We start from the raw sequence: 15361 nt of genomic DNA, 5'->3' as shown, positions 1-15361 counted from the left end.
AGATGATAGATTAGCAAAAGAGGAGTCGGTGTTTCTTGATATTCAGAGGGGAATTAGTCCATTTTTCAACAGCCTGGTAAGAAACACCACTTTCACTAATATTTCTCTTTACCAGGTCGTGATGGCACAGACAGAAAGACAAACTGGAAAAGCAACTAATACTGTTAGTTAAGGACATACAATGAAGCAGCAAAGTACAAAAGTAACACGTGGAAAAGTAATAAAATACTTTTCAAAGTGATTAAAAAATATTTAAAAATCACTTTAGTGACAGGAAGCAAATGCAAGAGGAAAGAAAAGTGTCAGGGGCTGCGTCAGTGACCCCGCTTTCAGTTGGTTTTGATCTCTTTTGTTATATTTTGAAGATAATGTGGAGTTTTGGATTATTATTAATTGAACTTTAGTTTAGTCTGTTTCACCCAGGCCTTCAGTGCTAGTTGTTATGAATTTTTTGTCCACTCGTTTTATGTTGTCAAGCCTGTGTTGTCATGTCTACGTCTTTCCATGTTTCCTGTTTTATTTTGAAAGTCTTGTACTTCTTTGTTCAAGTTTTACTCTTCCCCTGTGACGTCATGCTCATTTGTTTCACATCATTTGTTTCAGCTGTTCCCCCGGGTGTTTCCACTTCCCCTGTGTGTATTGAGTCTGTGTGTTTCATTCAGTCTTTGTCAGGTCGTCTGTTCTTCCCTTCATATCATGTCAAGTTTCAGGTAATTCATGATTCTGATTCTGTTTCCAGGATGCACCTGTTATGAGTCATGTTCATGTTTTTGTCACAGTTATCATAGTTGAGTTTTTCCAGTTTAGGTTCTACTTTAGTTTTCGCCCCGCTCGCCGTTGCTGTGTTTATGTACTCTTGCTATCAGCCGCAATAAACGACTCACTTTTTGTTCAAATCACGTTTCACGCCCTGTTTTTGGTCTGCATTTGGGTCTAATATTCTCTCTACAAAGAGTCAGCTCCTGCTGATTGTGACAAAAAGCAAAACTGTTGTTTGGTTTTACCAAAATCTGCTGTATTTATTTGCTTATTTATGTATTGTTACATAAGTAGCATATTAAAAATCTCTGATGGCCAAATGACAACGAACCATGGACTTAAATTTCACAGACGCACACAGCTCCCAATATTGCACATGTGCGCTTCCATGAAAAATGCCATATTTCAGAGGTCTATGACAGAAAGTAGTTTCTCATTGTCTAATAAACAGAGTACAATAAAATCAATATAACATTGTAGGTGAGTACTTGAGTAACAGAAGATTAAAGTATTACCTAACTGATTACCATCTGTGTAAAGCATGCTTGACTTCGGCATGTATGCAGTTATAAAGACACATTTGATAACACGATAAATCCTGATATTCTGCCTAAATTACATCCGAAACACTTTTTAACTGAGTAAAAAAGGTCACTGGAAGTTTAACCTCACTCAGCGATTACATAATCTCCATGAAGTCATTATCATAATCATTTTAGACATGAGCAAAACAAAGGCAGCCTGTGTGGTTTATTGTCTTCTTGCTACAGGTGTCCTGATGCTTTCTGAGGCCAGCGTTGGACAGCAATGGCTCACTGCATCTATTGGATTACGTGAGGGATTTGACTCTAGGAATAGGCCACTGGCTGGAGATGGCACGGGGCTGCGTGAGCCTTTGCATCACGGGGGTGTGGTAGGGTGCTTGTGTGGTTTGAGATGGAGGATGGCGTGTGAAAGTGTGCTTACGCGACCTGGAGGCTAAGCCTGTCTCCACTTGGCTTCGTACTCTTCGACACAGACCATCAGTCATGAACCTGTTCTGCTTCACACTGGTAAGATTCAAACTTTTCAAGTTTGTAAACTTGAGGTTAGCCTGTGAGGAGACACTTAAAGGAACTGGTGAACAGACGAAACTTGTGGTACTCTTATGGGAGACACTGCTGATGTTATTATTGTTGACAGGTCTCTTAAATGGGCTCTCTGCGGGATGAGACAATACAGCAAATAACTTTTCCTCCAAGATTCGTCCCGATTTCTTTGATGCAGTCTTTTTCTTCTTTACTATCTTTCTATTTCCTGCATTTTGTTGGATGAATGACTCCATTGTTACAACAATGTTAGAAAATTGATTATCATATCAACAGATGAGCTTATAGTTGGTCTTGATGTTTCATATAAAAGAAATATTAATATTAAGGAGCTGGGAGAGCTGTGAGATCCTCATGAGTGGGAACATTATATGGCTGATCTGACATACCAAGGTCGCGGTAACTATACCTATAGATGACTTGTTTCAAATGTTGTATTATCTTATTATAATGAATGCATAGTGTCTGCATGTACCCCATCGTTGGCTTAACGAGTGGGTCAGTCTGAATGAAACAGACATCAGTACACATGCAGCAGCTGTTAACATCTATATGTTTTTTGATTTTCCTATATAATGCTGCTTCACAGAGTGAATGGGTTAAATGCAGAGAGGAATTTCCCCACGGGGATCAATGAAGTATACATCATCATCATTATTATCATTATTATTATTATTATTGTTATTATTATTATTATTATTATTATATTTTCATTTCATCATCCATCTGGAAATGTAACATTATGTCCCCCATTTATTTATTTTTATTTTTTAACATAGCCCGTACGTAACTTAACGGACACCAAAATTTGCATCCACGACTGAATTTTGTTTGAATCAATACGAGTCGTTTTTGCATAGCATGTAGCAAAATGAGGAAGCCCTGTGCTAACCTGCATACACAAAAAAGGTTTAGGGTTCAAATCCCGCCTGAGGCCTGTATTCTCTCTCTCTGGGTTTCCGGTTTCCTCCCACAATCCAAAGACAAGGACTGAGTCAGGTTAACTGGTGATTCTAAACTGACTGTGAGTGGGAATGGTTGTCTGTCTCTATTTGTTAGCCTTGTGACTGATTATCAACCTGTCCTGATTATTATTAAAGTTCTTAAGTGGGTCAAATACTACAGTACTTAACAACGGCTGCTGTATGCGTACTGGCTTTCTGTTTAGGAGGGCTCCACAGAAAGCATGTACGAACCAGCAAACAACCAAAAGCTCAAGGAAGTCCTGCCCAAGTACCACTGCAGTCCTGTTCTTCTGAGGCGCAACGCTGACTGGGGCGGCTCAGATTCTTCAATCACTTCTGTAAGTCTGCTGCGTCTGAGCTTTTATGGACGTAATCAAATACTCAAACGTTCACTCCACCTTGTGTTTGGAGACAGATGATCTAATGTGTTCACTGTTACATTTAACTTATAAACACACAATGCAAAACACACGGAATAAATGTGTTCACAATTTTTGTGCACATTTGTTTACTAAAAGTTGTGTTCTTGTTTTACCAAGAACCGACCCCTGGGTAAGATGAAGTTTAAAAGAGAGAGCAAAAGGTGAGTTTTACATATTTTTTTTATTATTATCTTGAGTTTATCTCAATTTTAAATTTCATTCAGATAATAATTATTTACTTGTGATTTTAGATCATGCGTGCCAAAATCAGCCTTGGACAATGAAATGTTAGGTTGGTATAAAAGGATCACCGTCTCAGATGTTCACATTTCTATTTCTAATTGTTTCTATACGGCTACAATGTGACAGCTTCTTCCCTCTCCACCCTGTGCGTTGCAGAAACAGACATTCATCATACCTGCTGGTTGTCATGTGGTGACAAGGACTTGTTTCATCAAATGAAAGTCCAAGAAAAAGGTACAAATAAATAAATATATCTATCTATCTATATATATATCTATACATATATATACATAATAAAAATATGTATGTAATAATAAAAGATAAAATAAAATTCAGTTGATGTAGCATTACCACAGCACTTACCAATGGCAGCAATAGCTGGGATGAAATAGCAAGGTGTAAGGTGAATCTGCTCCTCTTTGATATGTATGATGAAAAGCAATTTGTTAAACTGCATTACTCACTTGATTGTTGGACTTCATACAAATTAAGGTGAATAAATTGTTATGCAATATGTGGATTGATCCTGCAGAGATGTGTGACAGCAGCAACCTGACAACAGAAGACAAAGTGAAGGATGTGAGGTCTGACAGGACACAGACTACTCAGGTACAACCACATCACTTTACAGCACATTTATGATCAATGTAAGACAAAAGCCCTGAAAACACAACTCTGTAGTCTCTATATAACAATTTCATTTTGAAATGGAGCCAGAGCACACAGGGCAGTATGTTGTATAATAGGAACTCTCACACTCGTCTTTTGACAAGGAGGCAATCACTTTAGCACCACAAATGATAGTTATTTGCAAAGCTGTGCAGATGGCAGAGTTAAAGGTCTCGTAATCCTGTACCCACATGGATGTGAGTGCCAGACAGGCGCACAAATACCTGGCATACCTGGATGTTTGTGCACTTGCCATGTGTGCATGTGAGCAAAATGATTGTGGTTGTTTATCTTTGCTCACCATCCACGCTCTGCTTATGTAACCGGGGGAAAAGGGGGATTAGACAAAAACAGTGTAAAGTACCAATAAAGATATTAGAATATAATACATTTGTCAGGTAATAATTAAAATTATAACAAAAGAAGCGTTAGGTAGGTTTGGATGGAGGTAAAAACTCAACATCTCAAAAAATCTTGGAGAGGTCAAATGTATGTCAACCAAATCAGATACAGTGTCCACTGTAATCTGCTCTCTAATCTTTAATCTCCTTTATAAGGACCTTTTATATCTGCCCTGTGGTCTTTAGAACACCTGAATTTGATACTGTTTACCGCATTTCATGCCAACTGCTGATAAGGTAGTGAAGCATGGAACAATGCTAACATCACACAAAAAGCGAATACACAATGAGGCAGCATATACATCAAAAGAGACCTGTGTACACCACGGTTACACTTTTTGCATGATGTAACTGGAACGTAGGCAGGAAATGCTCCGATCTTTTACTTTAGCAGTGGTTACCAACCTATGGAGTTTTTGTCCCTTCAGTCTTTTGGGTGACTGTGTCTGCAAAGTAGTCTTTAGATTTAATTATTCCAGAAGATTGTCACATCTTATAATAAAAATCGCCACCTATGAGCAAGTACCTGGCGACAGAGTGAAGGAAAAACTACCTTTGAACAGGAAGAAACCTCTGGCAGAACCAAGCTCAGGCAGATGACCCCCAACCAGTCATCTTTATAAACCAGTTGTAAATTTACAATATCATCCAAATAATACCTTACGTTTTGTGTAATCAGTACCAGTAAAAAATATACACATATAAAGGTTATTAAAGAGTGTCACCCAGAGGTTTAACGGGACAAAGTCTAATGAAGTCACACAGTGAGCCTCAGTTAGATCTCGCTTTCACATAAGCAGTAGTGAGTCAAAATATGACAGTTTGCAAAAGTTGAAAACCTGGAAGCAGGACATGCAGTTGGTGCAGTCACACCTGCACACTAGTCTGACCAACTCTGACTGTTTTTTCCTTGTTTTGGGCAGTTTGGGTGCGGTACAAAATGAGCATACCAAGATCATTGGAATGATCTCAAGCCCTGTAGCTGTTTGTGGGAATGAGATCTAACCTCGAACTGAATGTCAGGTGTACTAGCAATTCAATGCATAAAAGGTGCTTTAACACAGATGTCCCTTTCATTTGAAGGAACGGTAGTGGTTTATGGTACAGTAGGTTTCTAGACATATTCCACGATTCAACGAGACAGTCAGAATTACAAACTAGAAACAATACCAGCCACGCTGTCATATCTTATAATAATAATGCTGGGGAACAGCTGAGAAAATCCTGAGGCTGTCAACAAAGCCAGGTAGGTGGGACTCATTGATCCAGTGTAGAGATGATAAAACAAAACAATATCATATATATTACCTATATGTGTTATAAATATAGTTGACTAAACTGTATATAGTGGATTCAAATCAAACCTGTACTGTACTGAAACAAATTACAATGGGGGCCACAGATTTTAATCTTAGTATGATTCCTTATCAAAGATCTTATGGACTTTCATAAGGAAAATTAACATGAATAGATTCGACAGCAGTCGTTTAGCATGAAGTAAATCATTGTTAAACATAGAAATGACTGTACTTAACTGGAGGTAGATAACAATGGAGACCTCATAAAACTAAAAACCCTGTTACTCTAGTATTTAGTGTTGTTCTATCTGTTCTGGAGACATGGTTGGTGTTGGTATTTGTACACTGCACTGAATGTATGCATTTGTTTTGTTTGCTTTAATCTAGGAGAGTAAGACATCAGCTGATGCATCGGAATCAATAAAAACTACAGGAAGACTAAGGAAATTACAGAATTTAGTGCAAGCAAGAAGTGGAAGTGGAAAGGGAAAGAGCACATCTAAGAGTAACGGTGAGTTACCCATGAGGATGTTTTTCAGTGTTTCAATGAATCTGTTGGAATGACGTGTTGAATCTGTTTATAATACACGGAGTATCTGGTGATCTCATGTAACAGATGCAGAAATTGTGAGCAACAACAGCTCAGTCCTAACCTGCATCGGCTGGAGGAGGAAGACCGACAGGAGGCTCTCCAAAACTGCTCCGCTGCCACAGCAGCTGTTCCAGCAACACGCCAGGAATCTGCATAAAGATCCAGAGGAGGATGAAGCTTGGAGCACAAGGGTTGGAAATTACCGGTGGAGCCCTTTTGACTATCCACAGACTTTCTTCTCTCAGACTTGCTACCAACCTCGACATGGACTTTGTGAGCTGCCACAGACCACAGAATGGGATCGTTTTGAGACCCTCGTACACTGGACAGAGCTGGACAGAAAACAGTCGGGTCTGTCTCCTCCCCAAATGATCCGCTCCATCACAGATTTGCATCTCTACCAAAACACTGTAAGTTATAACCTTGTCAGTATTACCATCCATCAGTGAAACTTTATCAATAGCTTCTGAGCAACTGAGAGAAAACAATTCTGTAAATCAGGAACTGACAACATTTGATTGGAAGCATCTGTGGTATTGGCCAGGATATAAAGGCTCGTAGCCAAATGCCATGTCCTAAATTATATCCAATTATATCCAGACCATAACTCAACTTGTATTTAATAAGACTTAAAACTTGACCAAAAGCTCTTCAGGAAAGTCTAGAGTCATTTATTCAATTTAATGCAAATGGACTACAAAAGCGTTGCATTAAAGGAATACAAACACTTTAGAAGGTCGGCTTTTTATTTACTTCCTGGCAACTCGTTAGCTGAGAACATTGGTGCGTCATTAACTTTATTAATTATTTGTAATAATTATTAAATTAAAGCATAATGGGTTTTTTTAAATTAAACCCATAAAAATAACAACAAGTTGGGTTTTAAAGTCTTTATACCAGATTATTTGGGATATGTATAATATAGCAGTTTTCCTGTTCCATTACTTTTTGCCAAACTAACTAGTAGCTTACAGTGGTACAAGTATTTACGATACTGGCAGAAGTATTTTCTTATCAAATTTAATTTTCCCTAAATGATTATGAATTTAAATCTCTTTTTCTTTTTTATATTTTTGGAAAAAAACCCAAATCCCCAAAATTGTGATTTCCTTACCTGGATGATCGAGCATGCATCAAGATACATTGATGGAGTTATGTCTTCAGCAGCCATTCTTCCTGTCAGCCAATGCAGCTTTCTGTTTAAATGAGCAAACCAATCCGAGATACCTACTTCCCCCTCCCAGCTCTCCGAAGTATCATTAATCTGTGCTTTGCAGGGCTCGCCTTTCTAAATGTGCTTCAGGGCTCTTTTGGGAACATTTAAGCTTACTGAACTGTAACTGAAATTTTCACCTAGTGCTTGTGTTTCATCATTGTTTTAATGAAATCAGGAAGTTTTTAAGCACTGGTTTAATTTCCAGCCTCAGTTATCATTAATGCTTCGTTGGCTCTTCAAAACATCATAATCATAATTTTAAAATAACTCAACAATGGACTGTTTTTATCAAGGGATTCCACACAGTGTTGAAAGTGGCTGCTTCAGAATGTAATGTTTACACATGAAGTTTGTAACCAGGAAAAAGCTGCATTGCATTGTGGGTAGGGTAGATTTGCCATTTGATCCCCACTGAAGCCTAAACCTGCAAATCTTGCTGCTATTTTGATTTCCACAATACTTTTTTTGTTGTTAATGTTCATGTTGTGATTGATGTGATAGTAGCATTATATACAATTTTATCAGTAATGTACACTGAAACGCTTAATTTCACAATATCAAAAGAATATTATCACTCGCAGTTTATACAGCCTGTAAACCGAATCAATTCTAATACTGCAACATGTTAGCCTGTGCTCGTATTAGACACAGACTGTGTAGACTTAATTTCTCTGTATAATTTGGCAACTTAGTGTAGTTTTTTAAACTGCTTCAGCTTGCATCCAGACTTACACACACTCTCAGATATCTTTCAGTTCCCTCTGTGCCAACACCAAAAATCTATAATGACATACATGACACATTGCTTAAAGACTCGAGAGCATGATGCAATCAAGAAACTAGTAATTACTGATTTTTAAAGTGTGCCACACAGCACCTCAGGGTGTGACAGTAACCACAAATCTTGTTCAGTGGCTTCAGCCTACGTTTAAATTATCAAGTGGTTCTTTAGGATTGAGTAAGAGTGACTCTTGAGACTACAGCAATATAATTTCGCCAATGTGGTTAAATTACTGACTGAAATCAGACTCAACATCATACATCAGAGTACATGGTTCAGAGAGCAGTACTGGTGAAGCAGCGGGATGGTTGGGAGAGGCAGATATTTACATTTCAGAAACATCTGCCTTAGAACTATACTTGTTTCCTGTATGTGGTATTAAGAGGTGCTTATCCACCCACTCAGTGCACGACAGTGAGGGCTCAGTTTACGTCCTTGTTGGGAAGTTAGCCAACACACACTGTAACAGATTTCTGAGAGCAGCATTGAATCACTGCTAAGCTGATGCTAATGGGCAACCTGTATAAGAAAGGATGCTTTGCTTCATGCTTCACCAGCTTCAGTGACACTTTAGGAAATATAAGCGGCTGATCAAAAATAAGTACGTGGAATTAATCACCTGTAAAATGTATATTTAAGAAACTCCAACCACAACCAAAACAGCATTTCTGCAAGCTGTGTAGCTTTCAGGGTTTAGCCTAATTCAGAACAAAGGTTTTATATTGTTGGTGTTTATGTTGCCCACCAGAAAACACACATTTTAATCTGTCTTTTATTCAAACAGTTGACCAGATTTGAGAGATTTGAAGCCTTAAGACAGCACTCGCCTTTAATGAAACCACAGGATAATGAAAGTTGTATGGTAAGAGAGCCCAGCCTCCTCGTCCTGCCAGCTCGTTCATCTACGGATTCAAACTTTCTCAAATGTTTATTTTCAGGAGCTGTGTTGGATCCTTCTGTTTACAGTGTGCTTTGTTATTCAAGCGAACGCGGGAGCAGAACGGTGAGCTGACCGAATTGAGAGTGCGGAGGACAGAGCTGGAACATCTATCTCAGACTGACAGGAAACACATCGAGGCCTCACCAGAGGGAACGCAAACTATCGTCTCTGTATGTCATGCATCTGCAAATGTTGTGTTAATGCAGAAAGTTGTTCATGGCAGAATTTACTTTTATTCAGATGTAATGAAATAACAAACAATAGTAGGAGAGGGACCAAAATGATCTAGTTATCCAGGCTCAGCTGTGAAACACATCTTCACACTCCAATATGACTCGTAAAAAAAAATCATTTTCATGTTTAAATGCATTAAATGACATCCAATCATTCATCTAGCATTACTAACATTTTCAGCTCAGTATGATTGAACAATGCTGGGTCAGGTTAGCCTTCTGAGGGAACTTAAATTCTTGTTAGTGCCCCAGAATTTTACTTTGCATTCATCATAGACACACGATGCATGCATAGTGATCAGTACTTATTGGTAGTTTCTTTAGGATTACCTTGACAGCACTTATTTAACTGACCAAAACTCAGAACAGTGTGAAAGTCCAAGAAAATCAGTGAAGATGTAAAAAAGAGAATTGTAGATTTGCACATGTTGGGAGCCATTTCTAAACAAATGTACCCATATGTTCATGGCAGCCTGAAAAGATATATATATAAATCTTATAAAGTTTGTATCTGTGTTGTGTGAAACTTGTATGAAAAGCATACAAGAGTGAAAACAGATATAAGATCCCTTGAAAAATTATATAAATGAAACTTGTATGTTTTGGATACTTACTAAAATAATATATGACAGTAATGAGAAAGTGGCCACTTTCATGAGTAAATCATATAAGCCTGATATGATTCACTATATGAAGTAGGCCACATCTGATGCAAGTCTTTTATAAGTTTTTTCTATTTCTTTTCCATATGGGTAGATTCCAAGATCATCCGTTCAAATAACTGCATATAAGTAGAAGTTATTCAGATGTCAGCGTCACTGTTCACTGTGAGGTTTTGAATCACCATGGACTAGGAGGGTGTCAACCAAGAAAAAAGCGCCTTCTCCAAACTCGAAACCTTCCAAACGTGACTCAAATTTGCAGCTGCCCACATGGACCAGCCAAATACCTTCTTGAGCAGTTTTATGATCAGACCAGAAAAAGACTGAGATACTTATAAGACGCATGTTTGGAGGTGTAAAGATGAGGCTTTGTCCCCACTGTCAAGCTTTATGCTGTGTTTGGCTGCCAGTGGTACACGTATAATGCACAAAGTAAATGAAATAATAAAGGACAAGGAGTACCTCAAAATTTTTCAACTTCATCGCAAATTGCAGCTACATGGTTGAAACTTGACACAACTGGGTTTTCTAACGGGACAGTGATCCCAAACTCACAGCAGAACTGGTTAAAGGCTAAAGTAAAACTTTTGCAATGGCTTTCCCCAAGCCCCGACCACAACCTCAAGTATCCAGCCAAATTATGCCAGAAGCTTGTTGATGGCTACTAAAAGAATCTGGTGCAACTTGCTAAAGGTCACTAACTGACTATTAGTGGGGTTGCATGTATATTTATTTTTGACCCTGTGTATTTAGATAGAATCCAAAAAATGTCCACTTGTGTAACCAATTCTTGTTTTTTAAAATCATTTCGACACGTATGCTGTACAATCACTGCACCCTGTAAAAAGTGCAGTTTAAAGAAATCACTACAAGATGATGTGCAGTATACAGTTTAGTCAAACTAATTTAGATTTCAGAGTAAGAGAAGCAGGATGTTAAAAGCTGAGCACAGGTAGTTGGGGATTAAACTCACCGCACAGCTCCTGGACCTCTGCTATAAAAAGCAAAGCAGTGTTTGCAGGATTAGGTATTTCGCTTGCCAAAGGAGCTGGCGTGTCTGGGATACTGAGCTGTTCAGTCACATGAGGAATCAAACACAGCAGCTTGGGGCCCTGACTCAGCTTTCTGCTTGGTTAGCTTTGTCTTTTATTTATCCTAAAATTCCTGTGGCACAAAATCGACAGAGAACATGGCAGAGAACAAAAGCATATACTGCATAGGAGAGTAACAACACGACTGAATGTTTTTACTGTGCAGAACAGAGACATGCAGAAAGGCGAAGCAGAGAAGACGGATGCTGACCATGGGAGACCAATTACTAAAGCACACCACAGGTCCAGTATCTCTCTGGAAAGCCTCTACAGCCTCAACAGCAGACAAAGCTCCTCAAGTAAGCACCTCTGGGCACAGACCCAAGTGCATCCTTCACACCACAACCTAATGAATTATGCAATCCTTGTGTTCTGAGTATCCTATTACCCCTCTTCTGATGCACTAATTTGTCCAGCTACACCGGCCGCTGACATATCAAAAACAGAATCCCCATCTCACACTTGTGCTGCTGTGTTACTGAATGATGAGCATTTTAATTCTGCTGCCCTTCGCTGAAGCCTCTTGTGTTCTGTTTCCCAGGTGGAGTCACCAGTGGGTCAGACTATTCCAGTAACAGAAACAGTCTGAAGCTGGAGGACGATCTTCTGTGCACAAGGCAGTTTTGTGGCAGGGCCAGAGTCCATACTGAGTATGTGCCAAGTCCATACGACACCGAGTCCCTCAAACTCAAGGTAAACAAGTACGGCAAGCAAATGCAACATTATTATATTACTATGTTATCTTTGATATTTGTGGATTTAAGCTGTGACTGATATTCAGATGATAATTTTAGGACAGTCTCTGTTGGATTTTGAGCCATGCTGGCTACAGTTTTATCACCTTGGACCTTTCTGAAATATCTCAACAATGATTGGCCCAAATGTATGCTTTGCTCCCGTATCTTTGAGATTAAAGTTTGAATGTTTATTAATGTTCTGTACGTGCTATTATCTATTAAGAAATGTAATAAAATGGAATGATTTTACTCAGGTGGGAGATGTCATTGACATCATAACCAAGCCTCCCATGGGAATATGGACAGGCATGCTGAATGGCAGAATAGGGAATTTCAAGTTCATCTACGTGGACGTACTGAGGAAGGAGAACTTGGAAACACAAATCCACAGAGTGAGACACAAATCAACTGTCCAGGAAGTGCTGAAGCGTCTCAGTCTTGAGGTATTTTGCTCTTATTTATGTTATGAACTGATTTCATGTAGTTACCCAACCATCCTTCCAACAGGAAGCTGTTCCTTCAGCTTTCTTCTGAACAGTACCACTTTTTCTTTTTCAGGAATATTCCACATGTTTGCAGCTGGGTGGTTACCAAACAGTAGACGACTTGATGAGGCTGAGGGAGAATCATCTGATGGAGCTGAATGTGACTGATCCAGAGCACAGGCAGCGTCTGCTCGCCGCTGTCAACTCCCTGCAGCAACTGCGCTGTGAGTAATGAACCCCAGACAAGGTCATTGAAGGACAGCTGTGCTATAATAGAACCACAATGAAATATGCTGGGATGTTTGGATCCAGAAAGGAAAGAGAACAAGACACATTAATCCTTTCCTAGACGAGACTGGAAAGGTACCACTTTTAAAGACAACAGGTCTTTGAGTAGTAGCTTTAAGAATAAAGGAGACAGATAACCTGTTCGATCACAGAAATAAAAGTGACTGAATGATTAGCGACTGCTCATCAATTCAGCTCTGCAGCAGTACATCTGACCAAGCCATCTTCTCTACTTTGCAGCTGATTGTCAGTTGGAGAATGAAGCTGATCGAAAGGCCGAGAGCTCCACTGAGAACATGAAGGCAGATGTGAGTAACTGCCCCAGAGACTCTGGCTGCCCCATGCCATCTGACAGCCCTGACAACATCACAGAGGAAGCAGACCTTCATTTTCTCTCTGACCACGCTTTGCCAGCCGACCTGACGGCTTCATAGGAAAAATCTATTCCTTGACATGCTTGTTTTATTTCTTCTGTTGCTGTTGACTTGTTTTCCCCACAGCTGTGAAACATGGAAAAATACAATAAAAGGCACACTCTGACCTAATACCACTAATACCTCCTCTATGTGTTAGCTTGATTTCTAAAGTGAGACATTTTATATTTTTTTTCACCATAATTACCATTTTTATGGAAATGACTGCGAATCAGAGAGAAACACTCCATGAAATGTGCAAATAGCAAAAACGAACAAACTGAGCAGCTATTGGTCTGTGCATCAAAGTAAACAACTATGTGAAATTTAGCCTGGTAAGTGTATATAAGCATGTAAAACGTGCCTTCCTCCTACACTGGTAACTCTAACCCAGGGGTGCCCAATCCTAGTCCTCGAGAGCTACTGTCCTGCAGCTTTTAGATGCATCCCTACTCCAACACAGCTGAATCAAATGGTTTGATGACCTCTTCAGCATGCCATCAAGTTTGGCAAAGGCCTGATAACAAGACATTCATTTGATTCAGGTGTGTTGGAACAAGGATGAATCTAAAAGCTGCAGGACAGTAGCTCTCGAGGACTAGGATTGGGCACCCCTGCTCTAACCAGTAGGCAGCAGGAAAAAAAAATCCAGAATTATTACATGATAATAACATAATGACTATTTTATAAAAATAAAAGTCGCAGTCAAGCACCCAAAACACACGGTTGGGAGTTTTTTATTTGTCTCACTCATGAAGAATCCACAAAACAGATCATTTTTCAAGAATTTCTCACTTTTATTGAACAGTCAACTCACCTGTAGCTAAATCTGTAGTTGTAACTTCAACATTTTTCCCTATTATAAAACTAAGATGAAAATATTCTAACAAAAAGGCAGCCACGTGAAAGTTGTAATACTTGATACGTCTATGAGAAAACAACAATCATGGTGTAACAGAAGAGGCAGAGGCAGATTAGATTAGCAAGAAAACAGGTTTCCACGTGTGCCTTATTCTGTCTGTCACACTACATCAGTGCAAGGATAAAATATACAATTTCAAATAAGTTAAAGTCCTCTCAGAGGGGGAATTACAATAGAAACATGTAAAGTAAGCTGCATTCACATCATAGAGACCACTCTCCAGTCTGTCCTCTTATAAAACCATAGTAAGGTAAGTGTTGTGGAACAATCCAGCTGTACAGCTTTATAAGTTCAAAGTGAGACTAATCAGAGATTTTTTTTCAAATCTTTTCTTTTTTTTTTTTAATTTTAACATACCTGGCTTATAAATAAATAAAATAAGAATTCCTTTCTAACTCTGGAACCATAATGTTTTGAGAGCTTTTGCCCATTCATTAACACCACAGGCACATATCAGCCAATGATAAACTCGTGCTCTATTTTAACTTTTGTAAACAGATTTTAAATACCGTATTTTCCACACAATAAGGTGCACTTAAAATCCTTTAATTTTCTCAAAAATCCACAATAATCTGGTGCGCCTTATGTATGAATTCTGGTTGTGCTTACTAACCCTCGAACCGATTTTATGTTGTACACGGCGCTCAAAAAATGTTTTAGTACAACTTTGGTAAACTACGAAACTGCACCGCTTGATGGATTGTTGGAGCATTACGGCTACAGGGTCCTAAACTCCGTCTGCTTCAGGTCCCAAAGTCAAACGAACACTGCAGCATCACTGAGAGTTAAAAACTGTCTAAATTCTTTCATCTTTAATAAAATGATCAGCGTTGCTGCTTTACCAGGTGTAACAATGAAGTTTAACATCCAGGCATCCATGAAAACAGGATTTATTAAATTCAACGAAGTTAGATGTTAGGAGGAAGTTAGCTCACTAGTTTCCACCTAAACATGATATAGCATGTTCTGACTGAGAGATTTCTGAAAGAATTCAAACGTACAGCTCTGCTATCACTTCCAACATAAATGAAGACAGAAAACTAAACAGCAGTGACGTTTGTAGGGTTACTGAAGTTGGACTAGCTGGTATATAATGTTGTGCTACGTGATCACTAGCTTTAGTGGTTAGTGGTTCCCGATGGTTAGGGACAAATGC

The 15361-nt window shown here is 38.9% G+C and overlaps 1 protein-coding gene across 2 annotated transcripts; it reads left to right on the top strand.

The window, feature by feature from the left end:
- The first annotated feature begins 610 nt into the window (after nt 1–610).
- On the top strand, nt 611–13415 carry samsn1b (SAM domain, SH3 domain and nuclear localisation signals 1b). Of its 2 annotated transcripts, none has more exons than XM_039617906.1 (16): nt 611–710; nt 1530–1811; nt 3016–3150; nt 3352–3395; nt 3486–3526; nt 3634–3711; nt 4010–4086; nt 6233–6356; nt 6462–6847; nt 9219–9296; nt 9419–9544; nt 11527–11659; nt 11902–12053; nt 12352–12540; nt 12656–12806; nt 13111–13415. In XM_039617906.1, exons 2-16 carry the CDS (start codon nt 1788–1790, stop codon nt 13302–13304), a joined length of 1932 nt encoding a protein of 643 aa, XP_039473840.1. In that variant the 5' UTR covers nt 611–710; nt 1530–1787; the 3' UTR covers nt 13305–13415. The 2 variants fall into 2 exon arrangements, with proteins under 2 accessions (XP_039473840.1, XP_039473839.1); XM_039617905.1 differs by having other exon boundaries at nt 9401–9544.
- The last annotated feature ends 1946 nt before the right edge of the window (nt 13416–15361 follow it).

The sequence above is a fragment of the Oreochromis aureus genome, linkage group 10 (assembly GCF_013358895.1).
Source record: "Oreochromis aureus strain Israel breed Guangdong linkage group 10, ZZ_aureus, whole genome shotgun sequence".
Lineage (NCBI taxonomy): Eukaryota > Metazoa > Chordata > Actinopteri > Cichliformes > Cichlidae > Oreochromis > Oreochromis aureus.
Note: the sequence above shows the minus strand (reverse complement) of the source record. Positions and strands in the feature narration are given on the sequence as shown.

Excerpts from the sequence above, each read along its gene's own strand:
- samsn1b (XM_039617905.1), top strand. The coding sequence starts at position 1,788 with ATGAACCTGTTCTGCTTCACACTG. Across the intron at positions 4,087-6,232 it reads ACAGGACACAGACTACTCAG|GAGAGTAAGACATCAGCTGA; the intron begins GTACAACCACAT and ends GCTTTAATCTAG. Across the intron at positions 6,848-9,218 it reads TGCATCTCTACCAAAACACT|TTGACCAGATTTGAGAGATT; the intron begins GTAAGTTATAAC and ends TTATTCAAACAG.